Source organism: Papio anubis, chromosome 3 (assembly GCF_008728515.1).
Source record: "Papio anubis isolate 15944 chromosome 3, Panubis1.0, whole genome shotgun sequence".
In the NCBI taxonomy this organism is placed as follows: Eukaryota; Metazoa; Chordata; class Mammalia; order Primates; family Cercopithecidae; genus Papio; species Papio anubis.
This window is the reverse complement of record NC_044978.1, coordinates 68132320-68152532: the sequence shown is the minus strand read 5'-3', so window position 1 is coordinate 68152532 and position 20213 is coordinate 68132320. Positions and strand designations below refer to the sequence as shown.

General features: G+C 40.8%; 1 protein-coding gene and 1 pseudogene across 1 annotated transcript in view; both read right to left on the bottom strand.

Moving 5' to 3' along the window:
- The window catches only part of QRFPR (pyroglutamylated RFamide peptide receptor), a 55990-nt gene extending 37924 nt beyond the window's left edge, over positions 1-18066 (bottom strand). Inside the window, exon 1 of the mRNA XM_003899140.5 lies at positions 17320-18066. Within this exon, the coding sequence (XP_003899189.2) occupies positions 17320-17659 (340 nt within the window). The 5' untranslated portion in view covers positions 17660-18066. The remainder of the gene's footprint in view (positions 1-17319) is intronic.
- LOC110743326 lies at positions 6370-15531 on the bottom strand (annotated as a pseudogene).
- Positions 18067-20213: the final 2147 nt, after the last annotated feature.

Here is a 20213-nt window from a genome sequence, read left to right as displayed (position 1 = left end):
CTCTTTGATATTTTCTATTCTACTGTATTTCCATTTTGTAAAACTGCCAATACTGACTCACCAAATGACTTCATGACTCATTCATGGGTTGCACCTCCTACTTTGAAATTCACTGCCTCAGTAGTGTTGCCTCTGCTCCAAAATGAAGCTCAAACTCCTTAACACAGCACTAGAAAGCTCTTCAGAATCCGCATTTTCCCTTTCTTTCCAACTTCATTTCTCAACACATCCCCTCTGAATGCCAAACTCCAGGAATACAAAACTATTCACATTTTCCAAAAAGCTTGTTGTCTCTCCCCAAGAACCTTCCACAACATACACTGTGTGCTGTTCACCCTTGCATCCCTAGGTCAACAGGGTGCCTAGCACGTATTAGGCATTTAATAAATATTAGTTAAATGAGTAAGTGAATGATGCAATGAACAAACGAAGAAAATGCTATGAAAATCTATTCAGAAGAATGTACTGTTACAATAATGTCTCACAGATTTAACTCTGAAAATCCAGCCACATGCTACAGAAAGGAGAAAAAGCACTCAATGTCCTTAATTATAATTAGAGAAATTTGTAATTTCTGAAAACAAGGGTAAATAGTTTCACAAAGACCATATTTACTTTGAGGAAATTTTCACTCATTCTGTTTGAATCAGATGGATCCAGTCTTCAATAAATAAAGCAGACAAGTAAAAGTGATAGTGTATTACATTCTGCACCCTCCTTGTATAATGATGATGTGGAAGTTAAACTTTAATAGCATAGGGTCCTGGTTACTGTAGCAACACTTCTATGATATTATAGGTAATCAGAGAGAGATATGCAGCCACAGTCTATTTGCTAATAAAAAGTGCTCAGTGGTGACCTACCACCACTGGCCAAAATAATCTATCCCGTGTTCCTCAGAAGCCAAAGTGGAACACAGCAATGATATATTTTAGGCCATTGGGTCTCAAACTCCATTGAACACATGGACCACTTGGGGAATTTTGTTAAAATGCAGATTTTGATTCAGTAGGTCTGTGATGAGGCCTGAGATTATTCTGAAAAAGGTTCCAGGTGACGCTGATGCTGCGTGTCCATGGACCAGACTTTAAATAGCAAGAAAAGTTCACAATAGATTGAAGACTTTCTGTTGCTCCTAAGGAACAATATTTCCCAGACTAAACTATTTTTTCACTAGGTAACTAGGCCACAAGTTTGTAGTATGACAACTTGACCTAATGACATGTAGTGCTGGAAGCAAAACCATTTAATAAAAGGTGCGGCCTCTTCCTTCCTTTGCCCACTCCCAACACTGCTCCTGTTCCCTTTTCAAATTACAAAGAAGCAGTACTCTTTAGTCTAAAATAAGATATCTTCCCATGGCCAGTGAAACAACCACTTTTTATTTACCTCCATATAAGGAACTTTTTAAAAAACAATAACTGCAATTTTCTACAATATTCTATATTGCTGCTACCCAGAGCTAACACATGCTGAAAGATGTGTGAAAGCCACGCAGAGCCCAAATAGCTCAGTATATAATTCTGGCTCATAAGCCTCTCACCTAATGATTTTTGTTAGAGATTTTCTTCAGGTTTTTAAATGAAAGATAAGGAAACCCCATTCTCACAGAGTCAGCTCCCTATCTGTCAGTAAAATCTGTAAATCAAAATTTTTCTGACCATAATTGAACAACATGGGTGGTTTTCTTTCAGTTCTCTTTCTTTGTAAAAAGCATTTTTCTATGTACCCTTATCCAGGAAGAGGGGGAAAAGCGGGGAGAGGAGACACATGTATGCAGCTGCTCTCACTATAAAGTCTTTCTTTGGCATGTTTACGTAAGAAAGGCAAAATCCCAGCAAGTTATTTTGTGGACATCAACAAACTGATTCTAAAGTTTATAGGGAGAGGCAAAAGACCAAGAATAACTAACACAAGATTGAAAAAGAAAAATAAAGTTGGAAGGCTGACACTACCCAACTTCAGACTTATTTTAAAGCTACGTTAATCAAGAGAGTGTGGTATTGGGGAAAGAACAGATGAATAGATCGATAGAATAGAATAGAGAGCTCAGCAATCACATAAATATAGTAAACTAATCTTTGACAAAGCAGCAAAGACAATAAAATGGAGAAAAGATTGCCTTTTCAAAAAATGGCACTGAAACAACTGGACTTCCACATGAAAAATAAAAGAATCTAGACACTATAAGAAAGACCATTTAAAAAGAAGTCTGCCTAGGATAAAAGCAAATCCAATTTAGATAACTAACCATACTTATCTGACATGAAATACCCATTATTGTTATTGAAATAAACTTGTAAATATATCATGGAGAGCTGTTCTTTCAAAAACTTCAGACTTTCATGGATAAATGTAAAAGAAACAATTTAACCTCTCTGGAGTCTATGCAAGCCTAGCACATTTTGCATCCTCCAGAGATGTCTTAAAGAAGGAGCCAAAACTAGGCCAGGTGCAGTGGCTCATGCCTGTAATCTCTGCACTTTGGGAGGTCAAGGTGGGCAGATCACGAGGTCAGGAGTTCAAGACCAGCCTGGCCAACATGGTGAAACCCCGTCTCTACTAAAGATACAAAAAATTAGCTGGGCGTGGTGGTGCACACCTGTAATCACAGCTATTCGGGAGGCTGAGGCAGGAGTATCACTTGAACCTAGGAGGCAGAGGTTGCAGTGAGCCGAGATGATACCACTGCACTCCAGCCTAGGTGACAGAGCGAGACTCCACCTCAAAAAAAAAAAAAATATATATATATATATACATATATATATATATACACACACACACACATAACCAGTGTCTCTTTCCCATAAATCACTGTTCGGATCAGGTTCATACTGACACTTAGATTTTGATCCAGTAAAATTCCTCCTCACAAGAATAAATCCTTTATTGTTTGTAGATATTACAGTAATTTTTTTTTTTTTTTAACCAAGCGTGTAGTTTCATCTGTAGAATAGCTTCATGGTTACCTTTACACTGGAGCCAATACAGACTTCTATGAATATGTACGTGTATTGGGGCCTCTGCATTAGTAGACTTGTGGGCAGGGTGACTTATAGTCAGTGTACAAGAGTTCATTTTCACAAAAGTCTATGAGGAAAAGATCATAGCAAATTTTCACTACAGAAATTTGTCTTCCAGGTCTCAAACTAGTACCTGAGTTCGAGGGCTGGAACTGCTAAAGGCACCACTGCACAAACAGGGCCGAAGCAGGTGGTGAAGCATAATTCACTGCAGAAAGTGAAATTCTTCCCCTGTCAATATAACCACTGTGGTTAAAAACCCAACACTGAAGCAGACTGGTTGGGTCTGGCACCACTATGTCCAGTCTATATGAGCTTGGGCATTTTACTTACTATGAAAAAGTAAGATTTTTTTTTAAAGGCTACAAATTCCATGACTTTCTGCAAGCTCTCTAAAACATGATTTTGCCACTTGCCACATCAAGTGGAGGAATCTGTTTCCCTATTCTTTGAATCTGGGTCAGTGATGTGACTTGCTTTAACACAGAAGTAACGTTTGTGTGACTTTCAGTCCTAGGTCTTGAGAGATTCTGATGCTTCTACTCCCTCTCTCTTTTGAAATATGGTGCCTCCACATAAAGAATTCTGGATATCCTACTGAAAGAGAAAACCATGTGGGACAGAGATGGCCTGTCCCTTGCTGAGGTAAAACAATGAGCCCCCATGAAGTCACCAGATAGATGTAGCACCGAGAGTGAACAAGATGAGACTAGCAGAAGAACTATCCAGATGAGCCAACCTGAAATTGACCTATAGAATCATGAATGATCGTTTAATTACCTAAATTTTTTGTGGTTTGTTATGCAGAATAGCTAATCAATACATGAACACCTTGCTAAGCCTTCATTTTCTTATCTGTAAAATGAGGATAATATTATAATATTATGTTTGGCACATAGTAAGCTCTATGTTAAGACTTTGGTATCCATTTTCGTATTATTATTTCCACTTCTTTGCAGTGCACAGCAAGGCGGTAGTGCCCAGGATTGCCCACATCTCAGCAAGCCTGCGCCAGCATCACAGGAAAGTCAGAAGACAATATTCATACACCTGACATCGTTGTTTCACAGTCACTCTCACCCTGGTGTCCAAATTGAGGTGCCGTCATGTACATTTTCAGGCTATGAACTAAACAGCAAGAATGTCAGCAATATAACTGGTTGCACATGTTCATAATCAAGGGAGGTTCCGTTGGGGTGGGATGGGGAGTTAGGCACACAGGGGTTGAGAAAAGTTGTCTTAAATTACAAGACAGAGGCAGAGGTCAGTGGGACCGCTTCCTAGGAACATTGGTGTTGCAAAGTTGTGCCTATGGTCTGGGTGGCCTGGAAAGACACATGAGCCTTGAAAGGAACTACAAAATCAGCTTCAGTCCCAATAATATTTTTTTTACCACCACTTTTTCCTCCTCTAGAGATGTATTATCGCTTCTGAAACAAATGAAAGCAGCACTCTTTTCTGTTTTCTGAGTACAAATGATTAGTTTGAATCCTCATAGTTTGAGCATAAAAGTAATTCTTTTCATGTAAATTGTACTTATGTGAAATAACTACTTTATAGTATTTTATCATAAATAAGCTATAAGGGACCTGGTTTTTACAGGTGCTTTGTAAAAGTGCATACCAAATATATTTGATATATGACTAACAGTGCAACAAGTTTTTAAAGAATTCTCCAACATCCTTATTGTATATAAAACTATTCTACACACAAATGTAGCTAACACTTTAAGTAGCATAATTTCGAATATGTGAACAACAATTATAGCTTCCTTTCTTTGCATTCTCTCTAGGTGCCTGGTCCTTTTGACACCTGGGGTCATTCATTGTCATAGCAACACTGTAAAGTGGGAATAAGGTTTCCTAAGTTTACATATTAGGACACCAAAGCAAAGAGAAATTAAATAGTTATACCACAGTCAAACACTATGTTTGCCAAACTACAATGTTTGCATATTCTTTAATTTATTTATTTATTTTTTTTTTTTTTTGGAGAAAGTAGTAAGGATTTTTATTGTCAAAATAAGAGATCATAATAGAAGACACAAATAAATTAATTCTCATAATTTCCGACTCCAGGGCCCCTCTGTGGAAAGGCCAGCTTCTTATACAGACAAGGTACTATCCAAAACAAAAAATGGGTATTTGAGACCGTGTTCAAGACCATAACTGAACTTGTACACAGTAAGGAGAAATAAAAATGTGGTTTCCCTACTTCCCTCCCTCAGTAAGGTTATGTGTTGCATAAAGCCATGAGGCTCACTTTGGTGAAAAATGCTTTCATACAGAAAATTTTGAATTCATTCACCTCCCGCCACAGACATTCCAGGCCCTGACCTGAACAAGGAAATCAAAATAAGGTAACACTACTGGCTTCATATAAACCTCAAGACTATAATCTAACTGTACCTACCATCTCCCTTACTTTAAAAAAGTTTAAGTCCATTTACCTATACCAAAACAGTAGGTCGAATTTTCTCGCTTAGGAAGCTTTTAACCAAATTGGAGCTAAATTAATCTCACTTTAAAGTGCAAGAAAAGCTCTACTAGACTAGCGTTTGTTCTGTGGCACAGAACGAGGAGATGCCTCCCCTGGCACTGGCCTAAGAGGCCCCACATGAAGAACTGGCTGCAGGACAGTGATCCATTAGGTCTACCAAAAAGCGGGGAGACTCAAGGTTCAGCCTAGAAGCAGGGGTCCCTGCCAAGTCTGGCTTTAACCTGTACCCAGGTCCCAAACAAATCTTGGGTCCCCTAACTGATAAGACTGGAGCACAGCATCAGCCATCAACAGGGCCAGAGTCGTCTCAGTGAGTCAGTGAGCACCTCTACGCCATGATTTGTCCGTGCTCACACGGATAGTGGTAAAGGAATCAAGAAGCCTGGGTTTTGGAACAGCACAAACATTATTTACCCAGTAAGCAGTGATCGAAGTTCTTACCTAGGGTAAATGATGAAAAAATAGGTAATGAGGTCCCTATACACCACTGCTGAGAATATTTAGTCTAACTTTAAAGCAGTACAAAATGGCTTCCTCCACACAACAAGGGCAAGCTTTGTACTAATGTTTCTCAAAAACCAATTATGTCTCCAGCTCTAGCCTCAATTTAACAGGTTTTTTACTTTATTTATTTATTTATTTAGAGACAGAGTCTTGCTCTGTCACCCAGGCTGGAGTGTAATGGCATGCTCTCGGCTCACTGCAACCTCTGCCTCTTCGGTTCAGGCAATTCTCTTGCCTCAGCCTCCCAAGTAGCTGGGACTACAGGCACCTACCATCATGCCTGGCTAATTTTTGTATTTTTAGTAGAGATGGGGGTTTCACCATGTTGGCCAGGCTGGTCTCAAACTCCTGACCTCAGGTGATCCACCTAACTTGGCCTCCCAAAGTGCTGGGATTACAGGCGTGAGCCACCGCGACCATCTGATGAAGTTTTTAAATACACCTTTCCTATATGAAAGCCAAGGTAAAAGGAGAGTGGGTTGCAAGAAACCTTCTTTACCAGAATCCCTGGAAAGGGCTCTAGAAGCCAGTGAGTGTGAGCACATTCAAGTCACAGGGCTGGAGATTATGGGCCCGTGGTGGCTGTTTCTTCCCTTTCATCATTGGGATGTCCATCTTGGGCGGCTTCAAGGCTGCTGGATCTTCAGCCATTCGGTTGGCCTGGGCACGGATCAGTTCCATTGGAGAGGGTTTCTGGGCTCCTCAGTAGGCCTGGGTGGCAAAACTTCCAGAATCATACTTCTGAAGTGATCTCAGTCCAAAGAGGCTCCACTTATCGGACAAGTTGCTGTCCTCATCCTCACTTCCAGAGTCCATGTTGCCAGGATTTGGGCCAGGTAAGGCTGTGGAAGAACCAGAAGTGAACCAGCCCCTGGGTCTCTGCTTAGGTGAAGAGTGAGGAGTGGTGCTTGGGGTGGACTGGGCTGATGCAGGCTGCCTCTCTTCTTTTGTTATCTCTCCACTCTGTAGCTTTAGTTTGTGGAGTGCTTATGCCACTCTAAGGTACCTGGTCTCTTCAGTGGTGAGGCCCTCGTGGAGTGGGTAGCCAGCATCTCTCAGTCCTGCCTGCTGTCCAAAATGCTGAATGCTTTCCTGGGTCTGTTTTGTGATCAGAGAACTCATGATGACATGAGTAGTTTTAGCCTTCACCACTGGGACCTTGTCCACACTGTCAATGGCCGATGACAGGGTCATGGCAGGGAGGGTAGACTGGCCTCTCCTTCCTCCACCTTGGCGAGGAGCTGATACTTGCGCTCTGGAATTACTGGTTTCCAAGGGACGCTGCCCATGTCTGATGGAGGAGGAGTAATGGGTGCAGGGTCCTTGAGAGTATTATCAAAGCTGAGTGCCCAGGGGTATATCCCGAAGGGCAGGGACATCTTGCCTAGAGGCCCACTAGCCTCAAGAGCAGGCACTTCTAGTTGTCTTGAAGCCATTGAAAGTCTGGGATCCAGGTGTTTTTCTATATAGAATTCCGAGCTGAGTCCCTGCTACCATGGTGAAATGATGTGATGACTAAGCTGACAGACAGATGTTAATGAGGAACATGGTCCAGCTGCTGCAAATTAGCAAAGCTTCCCAGGAAGAGTCCATCCAGAGGTTCTGTTATCCTGCTGCCGCGGGACTGCCTGTGGCCCGGAGTCCGGCACTAAAAAGGTTCCGAGGACCCACGTCCTCCAGAAGCTTGGCGCAGTCTGGACCCAGTCATGGTGAGAGCGACGGCGACTTCGAAGGTCTCCAGGACGCACTAGGCAACACTGCCTGACGTTTGCAGATTTTAAATGCATCTCAATCCCACAGGAAATTGTTTAAAAACGTTAACGTATTTTCATACATGTATTCAAGGGGGCTTTAAAATGAGATTGCATAAATGAAAATATGTAAATGCTATATGCTTCATGGAGAAATCAAATGGGAAATAAGAAGAACTAGAGATGCATTAATATTTTTGTTAAAATAAAGCTTGATCTAAAACCTTTATCTTTGTCATATTTTCTGCGGCCACATCAACCACTGGGGGGCAGCATCAAACATTATAACTTCTCTCCTTGGTCTTCTAATAGGGGAAGCTTTAATGCCAGGCCATGGAATTTATAATCTAGTTAATACAAACACTGATAAAGGATGGAACAGGATTAGAACCCAATATTGTTTGATTCCACAATCCATGTTCGTTTTCACAGCATCAAACTGTTTCTCTATCCTTCTATTTCTCCCGGGATGTAAGAACATGCTGTCTTTTAAGATTTCTATTACCCTGAATAGCCTACAATCTTTCTGATATGACAGTAAATGTGTTTCTCCAAAGCCAAGCTACGGGTAGGACTAATTTAGTTTTACAAAGACAGATAAAAACAATAAGCACTTACTTGATTACTTCAGAATTCATCCTTAAGAATCTTTAGTTTTAAGACATAAAAGGAAACAAATAGTATAGCTTCTGCTGAATTTTTCTTAAAAGCACAGACTGAGAGGGAACTGCCAATACCAACTTCTAGAATCCCATTCACTGACCTTTCAATAATTCCTTAGCAGAGGGAGAAGGCATATGTCCACTACTAGAAGGAATTGGCAGCCTGGAAGTTGGTCCACTAGGGAGTATATATTAATAAATGAGATGGGAACAGCAGAGGGAGATCCCAGCACTCCATTCCAAGGCAGGAAAGGCAGACAAGGAAGAGCTATTCAGAATGCTGGTTCAGCTTGATCCTGAGAAACCTAGTGCAGGGTTTGGCCTTATGGGGACACATATGATCAGGGAGCTTTAGTCCCTGTAAGTTGACTCACTCCAATAGACATAAATGGCCGACTCTGCTAAACATATCTATCTACCCTGAGTACCTTCCTATGGAAGAACTTCGTGCTAAGCAGACAAGCCTTTCCAAGGCGCTTGGTGGCTAACAGGGTCCCAAGTGTCACTAGTGCAGTTGTTAGCTTGTCACACCTCCATGGATTCAGTTAGTAAGGAGACAATGAGCATCAATGGATTCAGGAAGTTTATTACTTGCACAGACGCCAAAGGCCAGATCAACACAGGAAGACACTGAGCCTTGAAGGGCAAGATGACTGACAGCATGGGCAATGGGTTGCTCTGCTGGGGAGGAGCAACCCTTAAACCACAGTTGAGCAACTGTACAGATTTATACAAAAGACTGCAGCTGAACCTTAAGTGGGAGCAAGGTGGGAAGTCTTACACTCAACTGAAACCAAATGGGAGACAGATGAGAGAAAGTCAGTCTCCCACAAGGCAGGGATAAGAAACTGCCTCACAGTGGCTCCTTAGTAGGCTTTTCTCCCTGCTGAAGGAGGCATCTCCAGGTCTTTGAATAGGAGTGACGATGGCGCTCCCTGAGGTGCATGATTAGTTCTATGGGTAAGACAGCAAGGCCAAACTGGCTAGAATCCTTCCAGAATTTTCTGCAGCTACAAGGAAGTTCTCTCTCTTATTTCCTGAGATAAAAAGTTTTATTTTTTATTCCAGAATTTTTATTGTGGTAAAATATATATAACATAAAACTTATGATTTTAGCCATTTTTAAGTGTATGATTCAGTGGCATTAATCACATTCATAGTCTCATGCAGTGATCACCACTATCTGTTTCAAAAACTTTTTCATAACCCCAAACAGAAATTTAAGCATCGAGCAATAACTCCCCACTCTGCCCTCCCCATACCCCCTGGTAACACTAGTATCTTTTCTGTTTCTATACTTTGCCTATTCTAAATAGTTCATATAAGTAGAATCACACAATATTTGTCCTTTTGTGTCCAGCTTATTTCACTGAGCATAATGCTTTCAAAGTTCATCCACATTGTAGTATCAGAACTTCCTTCCCTTTCATGGCTGAGTAATATTCCACTATGTGTATACACAGCATATTTTGTATATCCATTTGTCCATCAATGGACCCTTGGGTTGAGACAGGGAGTTTTAAAGAAAATGTAAGCTTATAGCTCCTGGGGTCAACTTTCACACTTGGGCAAAAGACAGCTCAAGAATGAAACCACAACACAGAGGGAAGTGAATCTGGCCACAGAGAGGGAAGACAGTCATTGTTGAAGACTTTAATCCATTTATGCCTAAAACAAGCCCTAACTTTGAGCTTTTCAGTTGCAGAAGTAGAATAGCCCCTTTTTTTTCTTAAGGTAGTTTAAGTTGGGCTTCTCTCCCTATAAACAAGAATCCTAATAAATCAACCACTTGTCAAAGAATAGTTATGTTTTAGAAAAGCAAACTAAAAAGGGCATTCATTTTATGCCTCCTAAGTGCACAGTGAAATGTTTAAAACTTTCTTACCGCTAAATCCTTTCCTGTCATTATTTTAAATGTAAACTGCTCTTGTCCTAAGTGGAGAGAATCTTTTACATAAATCCTATTGCTGTTACTGCCACTCTCCCACCTACCAAGAAAATTTAGCGACCTACAGTATCTTTTCTTCTCAAAGTGTGCACAAAATTGATTCTAGGAAAGATCAACCAGAGGCTGGTCCATAGCATAATTTCTGACTTTACTTCCAAACTGCTGTTGCTGTTGGGCCTCTGTTTAATTTACATCTTTTTTTTAATACTTCCTTATTTTAAATAAGGAAGTTCTTCATCAACAGCTTTTATCATTTCTGTTGACTTTTTAAGCCCCACAATACTGTTGATTTTACACCAATCTTACCATATGTAAATTTCCCCAGGAACTCTAAAATTTCTGAAATGTCATAGAAAAAAAATTATATAACAAATGTAACTGATGTTTTCTAGTCACTGATTGAATAATAAAATGGGACTGAAGAAGTTCCAGGTTAAGCTCTCTGTTCTAAATTGGCCCTCAAAATTAAGATCTTTTCACTAAATGAAGTTCAACAACCTCCTTTAATTCATTTCACAATGTATCAGCTCTCAATCTCTAAAAACACACCCTAACATTTCACGTTGTGTACAGTGAGTGCTTTCTTTCTCTCCCTCCTTTCCTTCCAGTTACCTCCTTTCATTTTTCATATAAAATCATATGCAAAACTCTAATTCTTAAAAAGAGAGACAGGACCTGTTATGATGAAGCTTGGAGCTTCGCCTCCTACCATTCTATTACCCGCCCACATCCGCTACTGTGGCCCTGGGCAAAACAGACTGTAAAAGCTTTGTGGTGAGGTGTGCTAATTTATAACTAAAGTTCTATTCTCCAGGCAAGAGAATAATTCTTCTTGTATTTCTTTGTATGGCTTATATTCCAAACTTTTCACCATTTTTGACTCCTTTCCAAATTCATCTTGAAAGACTCTAAAAACGTCAACGGCTTTAGTAAAGATTCAATAGGCTGCAGAAAATGGAAGAATTGCCTCTGAGCTCCTTGTTGGACTCCAGTTAAGATAATCTGCTTTTGCATTTTCTAAGCATTCTGACTGCCATTGCTATTTTTTAAATACATAATAGCTACATTGAGCTGGTACATGGGGTAGGCACTGCACTTTTTTAAAAAAACACATCTATTATTTCTTTTAGTCTTCATATCAGCCTGAGTTCTGGAGCTGTCAGCATTTATACTACCTCAATGGCTATAAATCTTGGCTGCAAATTATAACTTTTTTAACTTCGGGAACTCCTGGTGCTGTCAGCATTTACACTACATCAGTGGCTTTCAACTTTGGCTGCAAATTATAACTTTTCTAACTTGAGGAACTTTTGAAAACTCCATACCAATTATCATAATCAGACCAATTAAATCAGAATCTCCAGGGGGTAGGAACCAGGCATCTGTGTTTTTAAAAACTCCCAGATGATTCCTACATGTTGCCAAGATTGAGCATTACCACTCTAAGAGAAATTCTCATATCCACTGCTGAGAAAATTAATTTTCTGTATTTTCTTACCCTAGTACTCTTCAAAAGTAGTAAAGGTGCATGAAAGTGTACTTCCCCCAGCGATGCTGCCATTACTTAGAATATATTTCAAACTCCTTTTTTTTTGGAATTGCTTTTAGTCAATTTGCCAGCCACTGCTAGAAAATTCTTTTCACTGCCCACAGCAGGATTTGGGAGAGAGCTGCAGAACTGTATGCACCTGGGGAGACCATCCTCCCCCGGGCTGTGCCTGCATCCACAGCAGGACGGAAGTGGATAGAGAATCCAGCAGGATCCTAGCAAGGCCACTACTCCAGGCACACCCCAAACACTCCCCATCTCATCTTATGAATGCTTAGAGTCATAAAGCAGGCTAGCATTAGAACTGATTTTCTATCTCCTTCTGGGAAGTGTTCAGAATTAGTATTCCTATGCCTTAAGTTTTCATTTACCTCAGCTACCACGAGTCCCATTCTCTCCCAGCCCATCCCTCAACTTGGAACTCAAACCCATCAGACTGTGAACATCCCTTAATCTGATTCAAGCTCCCTACTCCTCAATACTTGCACTGCGTGCTCTGGAACCCTGACATCTACAAACTTCCCTGCATTCTCCATCACTTCTTTGAATGCTTCCTCCCTCCTTAGTCTAACGGAAACTTGGCTTTTCCACAGGAACACGGCTTTCTCAATACCTGCAATATCCCAGTGCACACAGGAAATACCCAGGAAATGCTGAATACAAGAATGACTCATAGTGTCATTAATAATACTTTAGACTTTGGGCAGAGGAACAAGATAACATGAGAGAATGATGGATGTTGGTAAGATATTCATGTGTAAGTGCCAAGTCTTCAGTTCAGGTGAAAGACCATGGCTTATGATATTGATTAGACACCAATTTCAGAATCATCAGCAAAGAAGTGAGAGTCATGACTATAACCTCTATGCAGAAATTGATGAAAGAAAGGAGATTGCATGCTAAGCTTCAGTGGACACTTACTTGCAAAATAAGAGAAAGATTGAGAACCCTCAAAAGGCAGAAAATACAGAGATAGAGACATAAAGGAAACAAAGAAAGAAAAAAAGACCAGTTCATGGAAACTTAGAGAAGAGAGTGGTGTTCTGTAGCACTGGTCACAAGCAAAATCAATTGTTCTATATTTAGCTGGAAGAAACAGAACATGTTCAGTGAGTGAATTTGGAGGAGCATTTGGACATTGTGAAGAAAAAAATAAAAAAGAGGAAAAAACAAAACAAAATGAGGAGGAACAAGCTGCAGATAAGGATAGGTAAATTTGGTGGCCCTAAGGAGGCAATGGGCAACTCCACTGCTGCAGTCTAGCCAAGTCAATCAGAGAAGAGAACAGATAAAAACTTTCCTAAAGGAAAGGGCCACGGCAGCACAACTCCACCCTCATATGAGGAATAAAAAAAACTCATAATCATATGCTGCTTATAATACTTGGGGGCAGAGAATCCCCACTCCTGCTAGCTCCATGTTGGAAGGAGTCCTGGAGAGTAGAGAGTGAGTCAACTGGTAGATGAAAGGTAAGACAATAAGGGGATGATGGTAATGCAAGGTGGATGAAAGGAATCGAATGTCAGCTTGCCTCCATGCTGGGCACACTTAGATGCTGTGGATCAGCTGTATCTCTTTCCAACTTCAGTTAAAAACATGTTTGTGGCTATACTTTGCCTCACCTATTATTCATGGTCCTCAGCAGTGTACAGAAGAAAACACAATGTCTTTGCTCAGTGGTGTGCTGGAAACAACTGTTTGATTTCTGTTTGTTTGTGATTTTTTTTTCACTTTTTTAAAAAACAGGCCTAACTAGTAAGTGCTGATTTCCATGATGTGAATACTCCTGCCACGACCAATTTTAAGGTAACAACATGATGTCCCTGAAAGGGGACCTGAGTAAAGTTGTGCACACTGGGCTCTGTAAGGCAGTGTGGCTGGAGACAAGTGTAACTGGTTTGGGCTGGGGCTGGTGCAGGCCATTTCCAAAAGCCCGTCAGGAGATTCTCTGTGTAGCTAGGTCTAAGAACCATTACTTACTTCAAGTAGTGCTTAACAAACTTTTTTTTTCCTTGTAAAGACCTGAGCTGACTTCTCTAGTGCTTATCAAACTTTAATGTGCGTGTGAAACAACTGAGAACCTTGTTAAAATGCAGGTTTTGACTCAATAAGTGCTGCTGGTCCCCAGAAAGAAAGAGGAATGGACCAAAAGAAAAATAAAACAGTCATTGACAGCCTTACCATTATCGGAAATATTTGAGAGAGAGGCAATGTAGAGATGTCACAAACTGGAAGTCCATGAATTATCTGTGACCAAGCCATAAAGATGCTTTCTTTTACTCGATTGCATTTTACTTTTGGATTTGACTTAGAAGTCAGCATCATAAAAATCTGTATTGCCAACTTTTCAGAAGGAGAGGTGGGGAAGCAAGAACAACACCAAAAGAGGATGTGACAATCCGGGGCACCACTCCAGCATGCTGCAATCCTGCCCCCTTCAGAGGAGACAGAGTCTTTCTTTTGTCGCTGTTGCTTCCTGGTGATCTTCATTGCTTTGTTTCTGTTTCCTACCTCATCCCTGAAGGAATCTGGGGGGTATTCATATTTTAGGTTTTTACATAATTACATATATATATATATATATACTTTCCTCCCCAGTTGCACTACTTTTCTGTCTCATTTCCTGCCATTCCCCACATATAAACTGTGCATTCTTGCAATGCCTTGCATGGTATTCTTGGAATACACCATCTTCTTTCTTCCCTCCAACTTGGCACTGACCCCTGTTCCTAGAACACACTCCATCCTCTGCTGGAAACAGTCTAAATTATTCTCTGAATTATTCTTCAAGACCTAGCTTGAACATCACATCCTTGAGGAAGCCTTCCTGATTATTCTGTGCTCCTAGAGCAGAGTGGATCCTCTTTCTATCAAATCCTCTTATTGCTAATTTTGGGACCATCTCCTATTCTCTGAGGTCCTGAAGGGCACAGATAGACTTTACGCACTTTTGTACTCTCAAGGTAGAATACTTTGCCAGATAGGAGATCCTCAATAGCTTTGTAAAATAATAAATTGTGAATTAATTTTTGGCTCTTAGATTACATTCTCTTGAACTTTTCTTTTGTTAATTTATTAAGGAAATTTTGCAATGATTATCCTGTCCTATAATGCACAAGCTAATTCTATTTTCATATTTATCTCTAACCCCTCTGCAGGCTCTCACCTCTCCCTCGCACTTCAATTTTGGTATTATTTACTCAATTTATAAGATTATTATTTACTCTATAAATCTTGTCCCAGATAAACATAGGCCACCCCCAATTAAACACCCCTTAATAGAATTAATACTTTATACTTTCATGGCATGACCAATATTTTTCAAAGCACTTTTACCAACACACTTTATTCTCACACTAACCCTGTAAAATAAATGAGCAATGTATTACTCTCCTTCAGTATTTAGAAGCTAAAGTGAAATGTTCTCCATGAAGTAAGAAGCAGGGAGAAAAGAAAACTTGAGAAAAATCTTGGCAGTTCCCAAATAAGCCCTGAGGATGGAAGATGCTCCATACAGCCTTTCTCGGCCATCATTCCCCAATATGAACAGGAGCTCAAGATCTGACTCACTGTACTTTCTTTCCTTCTTTTTTTTTTTTTTTTTTTTTTTTTTTTTTTTTTGAGGTGGAGTCTTGCTCTGTCACGCAGTCCAGAGTGCAGTGGCACAATCTCGGCTCACTGCAACCTCTGCCTCCTGGGTTCAACAATTCTCCTGCCTCAACCTCCCAAGTAGCTGGGACTACAGGTGCGTGCCACCATGCCTGGCTAATTTTTTGTTGTTGCTTGTATTTTTGGTAGAGATGGAGTTTCACCGTGTTAGCCAAGATGGTCTCGATATTCTGACCTCGTGATCCACCCGCCTTGGCCTCCCAAAGCGTTGGGATTACAGGTGTGAGCCACTGTGCCTGACCAGACTCACTGCACTTTCAAACATCTCTAATCCCTAATATTTTACTGAAAAATTGAGACTCAGACATGCAAAATTAACATGTATTACAGCCAAAATAGTAATCCAGGTCTTTTGATCCCCACCATAAAATCCCACTTTGCATAATTATTTTCACCTTTACAAATGGAGCTATAATCATCTCCAGTAAAAATAAGCCTCATAAATCTGCTTTCACAAACATTTAGAAATGAAAACTCACAAGCTTTTCCCCCAAAAAACAAGTTCTGTATGATGATCAAAAAATACCCCATTAATTTGGTGGAGTTAGTTTCACTGAGCAACTTTAAAATGCCCAAATACAATTACTGCATCAGTGTGCATAAGAAAGTCTCTAATTCATAAATCAATGTCTTTCTTTCCACATTGTGTATTACTTTCAAGTCAATGCTCTGTACTCCATGTTTAATGCTTTTCTGAAAATATTTACATTGTAGATTGATAAGAATCAAAGATTTTAACATTCTGACTCACTAATAGCAAACTCAGTTTAAGCTAATGGGGAAAAAAGCAATGCTCACGATCTCAAATTGGTAATGGTAGGATGAAACACCCTCCATGACTTTAAGGGAATTAGTAATGGGATAGAAATAGCAGAGACTGAAGGCATAATGATCTATTTCTCTTACATTTCTAACCATTTTGATGTGGCCACAAGAATACCCAACCGTGAAAATGGGGAGGCCCACAGTGCACCATAAGCACTGGTGAGAACACAAAACTACTGCTGATGGGTTTACACCAGGGCATTCTCCAGCTGTGTTCTTGGAACAGCTGGATCATCTGCAGAAACAGGATATCTTTTTTTCCAATCTCCACACACTGTTCCCAACTCAGTGACTCCATCTCTCTTCTGTCATTTTTGTTCCCATTATACGGAAGGACGAGAATGTCATGTCTCATTTTTTAATAGTCAGGAGGGCATCAGTTTTCTGTGTTCCTTCTTCCTGCATGACACTTAATACAATTTTTTAAAGGACTAGTTCAGTATATTTTTACTGTACATGAATTATATTTGTTTTATATTCATAGGTACAAGAAGCTGTCTGCAAGCCACTGGGAAGTGAGGGTGGAGGCTAGGGGAATGAGGAAATGAGATTTTTAACTTTGGTTTGCTCTTTCTTAGAACTTCGCCACCTGTGTTCACTTGGATGTAAGTTTTTTTTGCCGCCTCTGATTCCCATCCAGCGCTTCCTCCTTGTGGCATAGAGACATACATTGGGGAAAGGCTTGGGAAAGGTCCTGAGCAGTGATGTGGGGAGTCGCACCCGTCGCCACTTATTTCAGCTCCCTTTTCTGTAATTATCAGATTTTTCTCCCCTAGTTTTCTTACTAAAAGTAAGATAAAAAATATTTCAAATAATTAAACAAACCAAAGTTAAAAATCTGCCTGAAAGGCAGAGGGTTAACCGAGAAGGAGCGGGGCGCGACTCTTACCCCCCAGCCAGTTGTCGGAAATGTTCTGGAGCATGGTGACGGGGATGCAGAAGAAGGTGATGAGCAGGTCACTGAGCGCCAAGGAGCAGATAAAGATGTTGGTGACGGTGCGCATGGCCTTGCTGCGGGTCACCACGTAGAACACCAGAGCATTGCCAAAGAGCGCCAGGGCGAAGATGAGCACGCCGGTGAGCACGAGGGCCAGCTTGGCGCGCCCAGGCAGCTCTGGGGTGTAGACGAGCGGTCGCAGCCGGTACAGAGCGATGAACTGCTCCCGCGTCAGGTTGTGGTCCCGCAGCAGCCGGGAGAACTGCTCCGGGGTGATGTTGAGCGCCTGCATTGCTGTGCGCTCCCGGGACGCGGGGCTACCGCCCGCTACTTCCTGGCCATCCGCGGCGCAGGGAGGGCTTCGGGGGAACCGGGAGGAGGCCGCCTCCCCTCCTCGGCTCTGGACTCAGGCGCGCGGGAGGGCTCTCGGCTGCACCGCAGGAGGTTAGGGAAAGGCGAGCAGCTCAGGGATCAAATCCACGATAAACAGGCAGGAAGCCAAAGCACTGGGAAACTCAATCTCAGTGGCCAAAAAATATTCGCGGTTCAAGTAAAGTTCTTCCCTTGCTCTTCCCTAAGGCGAGGCGCCGCGACGGTACAGGGTGATGGAGCGCCACGCGAGGGTCCCAGCGCCTCTGGCTCCCCGCCTTCTGGCCCTGCTATGCGGACACCGGACACGGTTGGGGAGCGGCGGAGGGTGGGGCTGAACTCGGTGACGCCCCCCTCACACCCAGCTTCAGTGGCGCCAAGGTCGCTTCCCCGCACCCTCACGGCGAGGGAAGACTTCCCTGGCTCCCCACCTTGCTGCCGCCCGGCGCCTTTCTCAGGGCATGGCCCCAGTCAGGTCATGCTTATATGTGAAACTGGGTATTGCGGGATTCCACAGTTTCAAGTTTCTCCTCTTGAAAAATAATGGGAGCCACAACTACCCAAGGCAAATAAGGTTTATTTTAAATTATTTTCTGTATTGAAAAATAATTAAGATAGTTAAAATATAGAACGTGGGAAATTGCAAAGATAATACAGAAAGATCCTGTGTACCCACCCTTCACCCAGTTTCCTCCATTCGTTACATCTTAGTTAACTAGGGAACAATATAAAACCAGGAATTTGACACAGGTACAGTGTTTGCGTATTTTTATCTCAAGTGTAGATTCCTGTAGCCATCAGGATACAAACTCTTCTATCACCACAAAAATCTCCTTGGTGCTTTTTATACTCACACCAAGCCCCCTCCCTCCACCATCTCTAACCCCTCGCAACTACTAATCTGTTCTCTCTCAACTTTTGTCAGAACATTATATAAGGGAAATCATACAATATGCTTCCTTTTGATATTGAATTTCCTTCGCTTAGCCTAATACCTTTTAAATCCATCCAAGTTGTTGCATGTATTAATGGCTGTTTCTTTCTATTGCTGAGGCTGTATCACCGTTTATTTAACCATCCACCTCTTCTTGTAGGACATTTTGTTTGATTACCATTTTGAGCTATTACAAATAAAGCTGCTATAAAGAACCATGTACTGGTTTTTGTGTGAACATAGTTTTCCTTTCTATAGGAAATACCAAAAGGTTTTGATTATTGAGTCTGTAATGTGTATATTTAATTTTTAAAGAGATTGACTACTTTTCAGAGTGGCTGTACAAGTCTCCATTTCTACCATCAATGCATGACAAGTTACGTTTCTCCACATCCTTGCCAGCGTTTGGTTTTGTCACTATTTTTTTAAGCTGTTCTAATAGATGTGTGGTGATAACTCTTTAGGGCCTTAATTTACATTTCCCTAATGGCAAGTAATATTGAACCTCTCATGTGCTTATTTGCCATCTTTGTATCTTCTTTGGTGAAACGTCTTTCCATGTGTTTTGTCAATTTCTAATTGTATTGTTTAGTTTATTTGCTGTTGAAAGTTCTTTTTATATTGTACGTACAATTCCTTTGTCAGTAAATGGTTTGCAAATATTTTCTTCCAGTCTGTAGCTTGTTATTTATCTTCTTACAGAACAGCTTTTAGTTTTAGTGAAGTCATATTTATCAATGTTTTCTTTTATAGATAGCTTTTAGTGTTCAGTCTAACAACTTCACCAAAGCCTATTTCTCAAAAACTTTCTCTTAGGTATTTTTCTAAAACTGTTATAGATTTATATTTTATGTTTTGGGAGCTCTATTCTGTTGAATTGATCTATGTGTCTATCTATCCTCCACATTCTTGACTACTGTAGCTGTATAATAAGTTTTGAAATCAAGTAGAGTTATTTCTCTTACTTCATTCTTATTTTTCAAAATTATTGTAACTATTCTCAGACCTGTGCTTATTCATATACATTTTACAATCAACTTGTCTATGTCTACAAAAAACCTTGCTGGGATTTTGATAGGAATTGACATATTTACTAGGTTGGTTTTTCAATCCATAAGTAGAATGTCTTTCCATATATTTAGATCTTTGATTCATTTCAAAGGCATTTTACAGTTTCAGCATGTAAGTCCTGTGCATATTTTTAGATTTGCACCTAAGTATTTCATTTTGGGGGGACATTTGTACATGGTACTGTATTGAATTTTTCATTTTTGGTTCCATGTGTTCATTACTAGTATGCAGAAATCCAATTTATTTTGTATGTTGACCTTGATTCCTCCAATGTTGTTGAATTCACTTAATTTTATTAGGAGGTTGATATGGTTTGGCTCTGTGTCCCCACCCAAATCTCATCTTGTAGCTCCCATAATTCCCATGTGTTGTAGGAGGGACCCAGTGGGAGATGATTGAATCATGGGGGTGGGTCTTTCCTGTGCTGTTCTTATGATAGTGAATGGGTCTCATGAGATCTGATGGTTTTAAA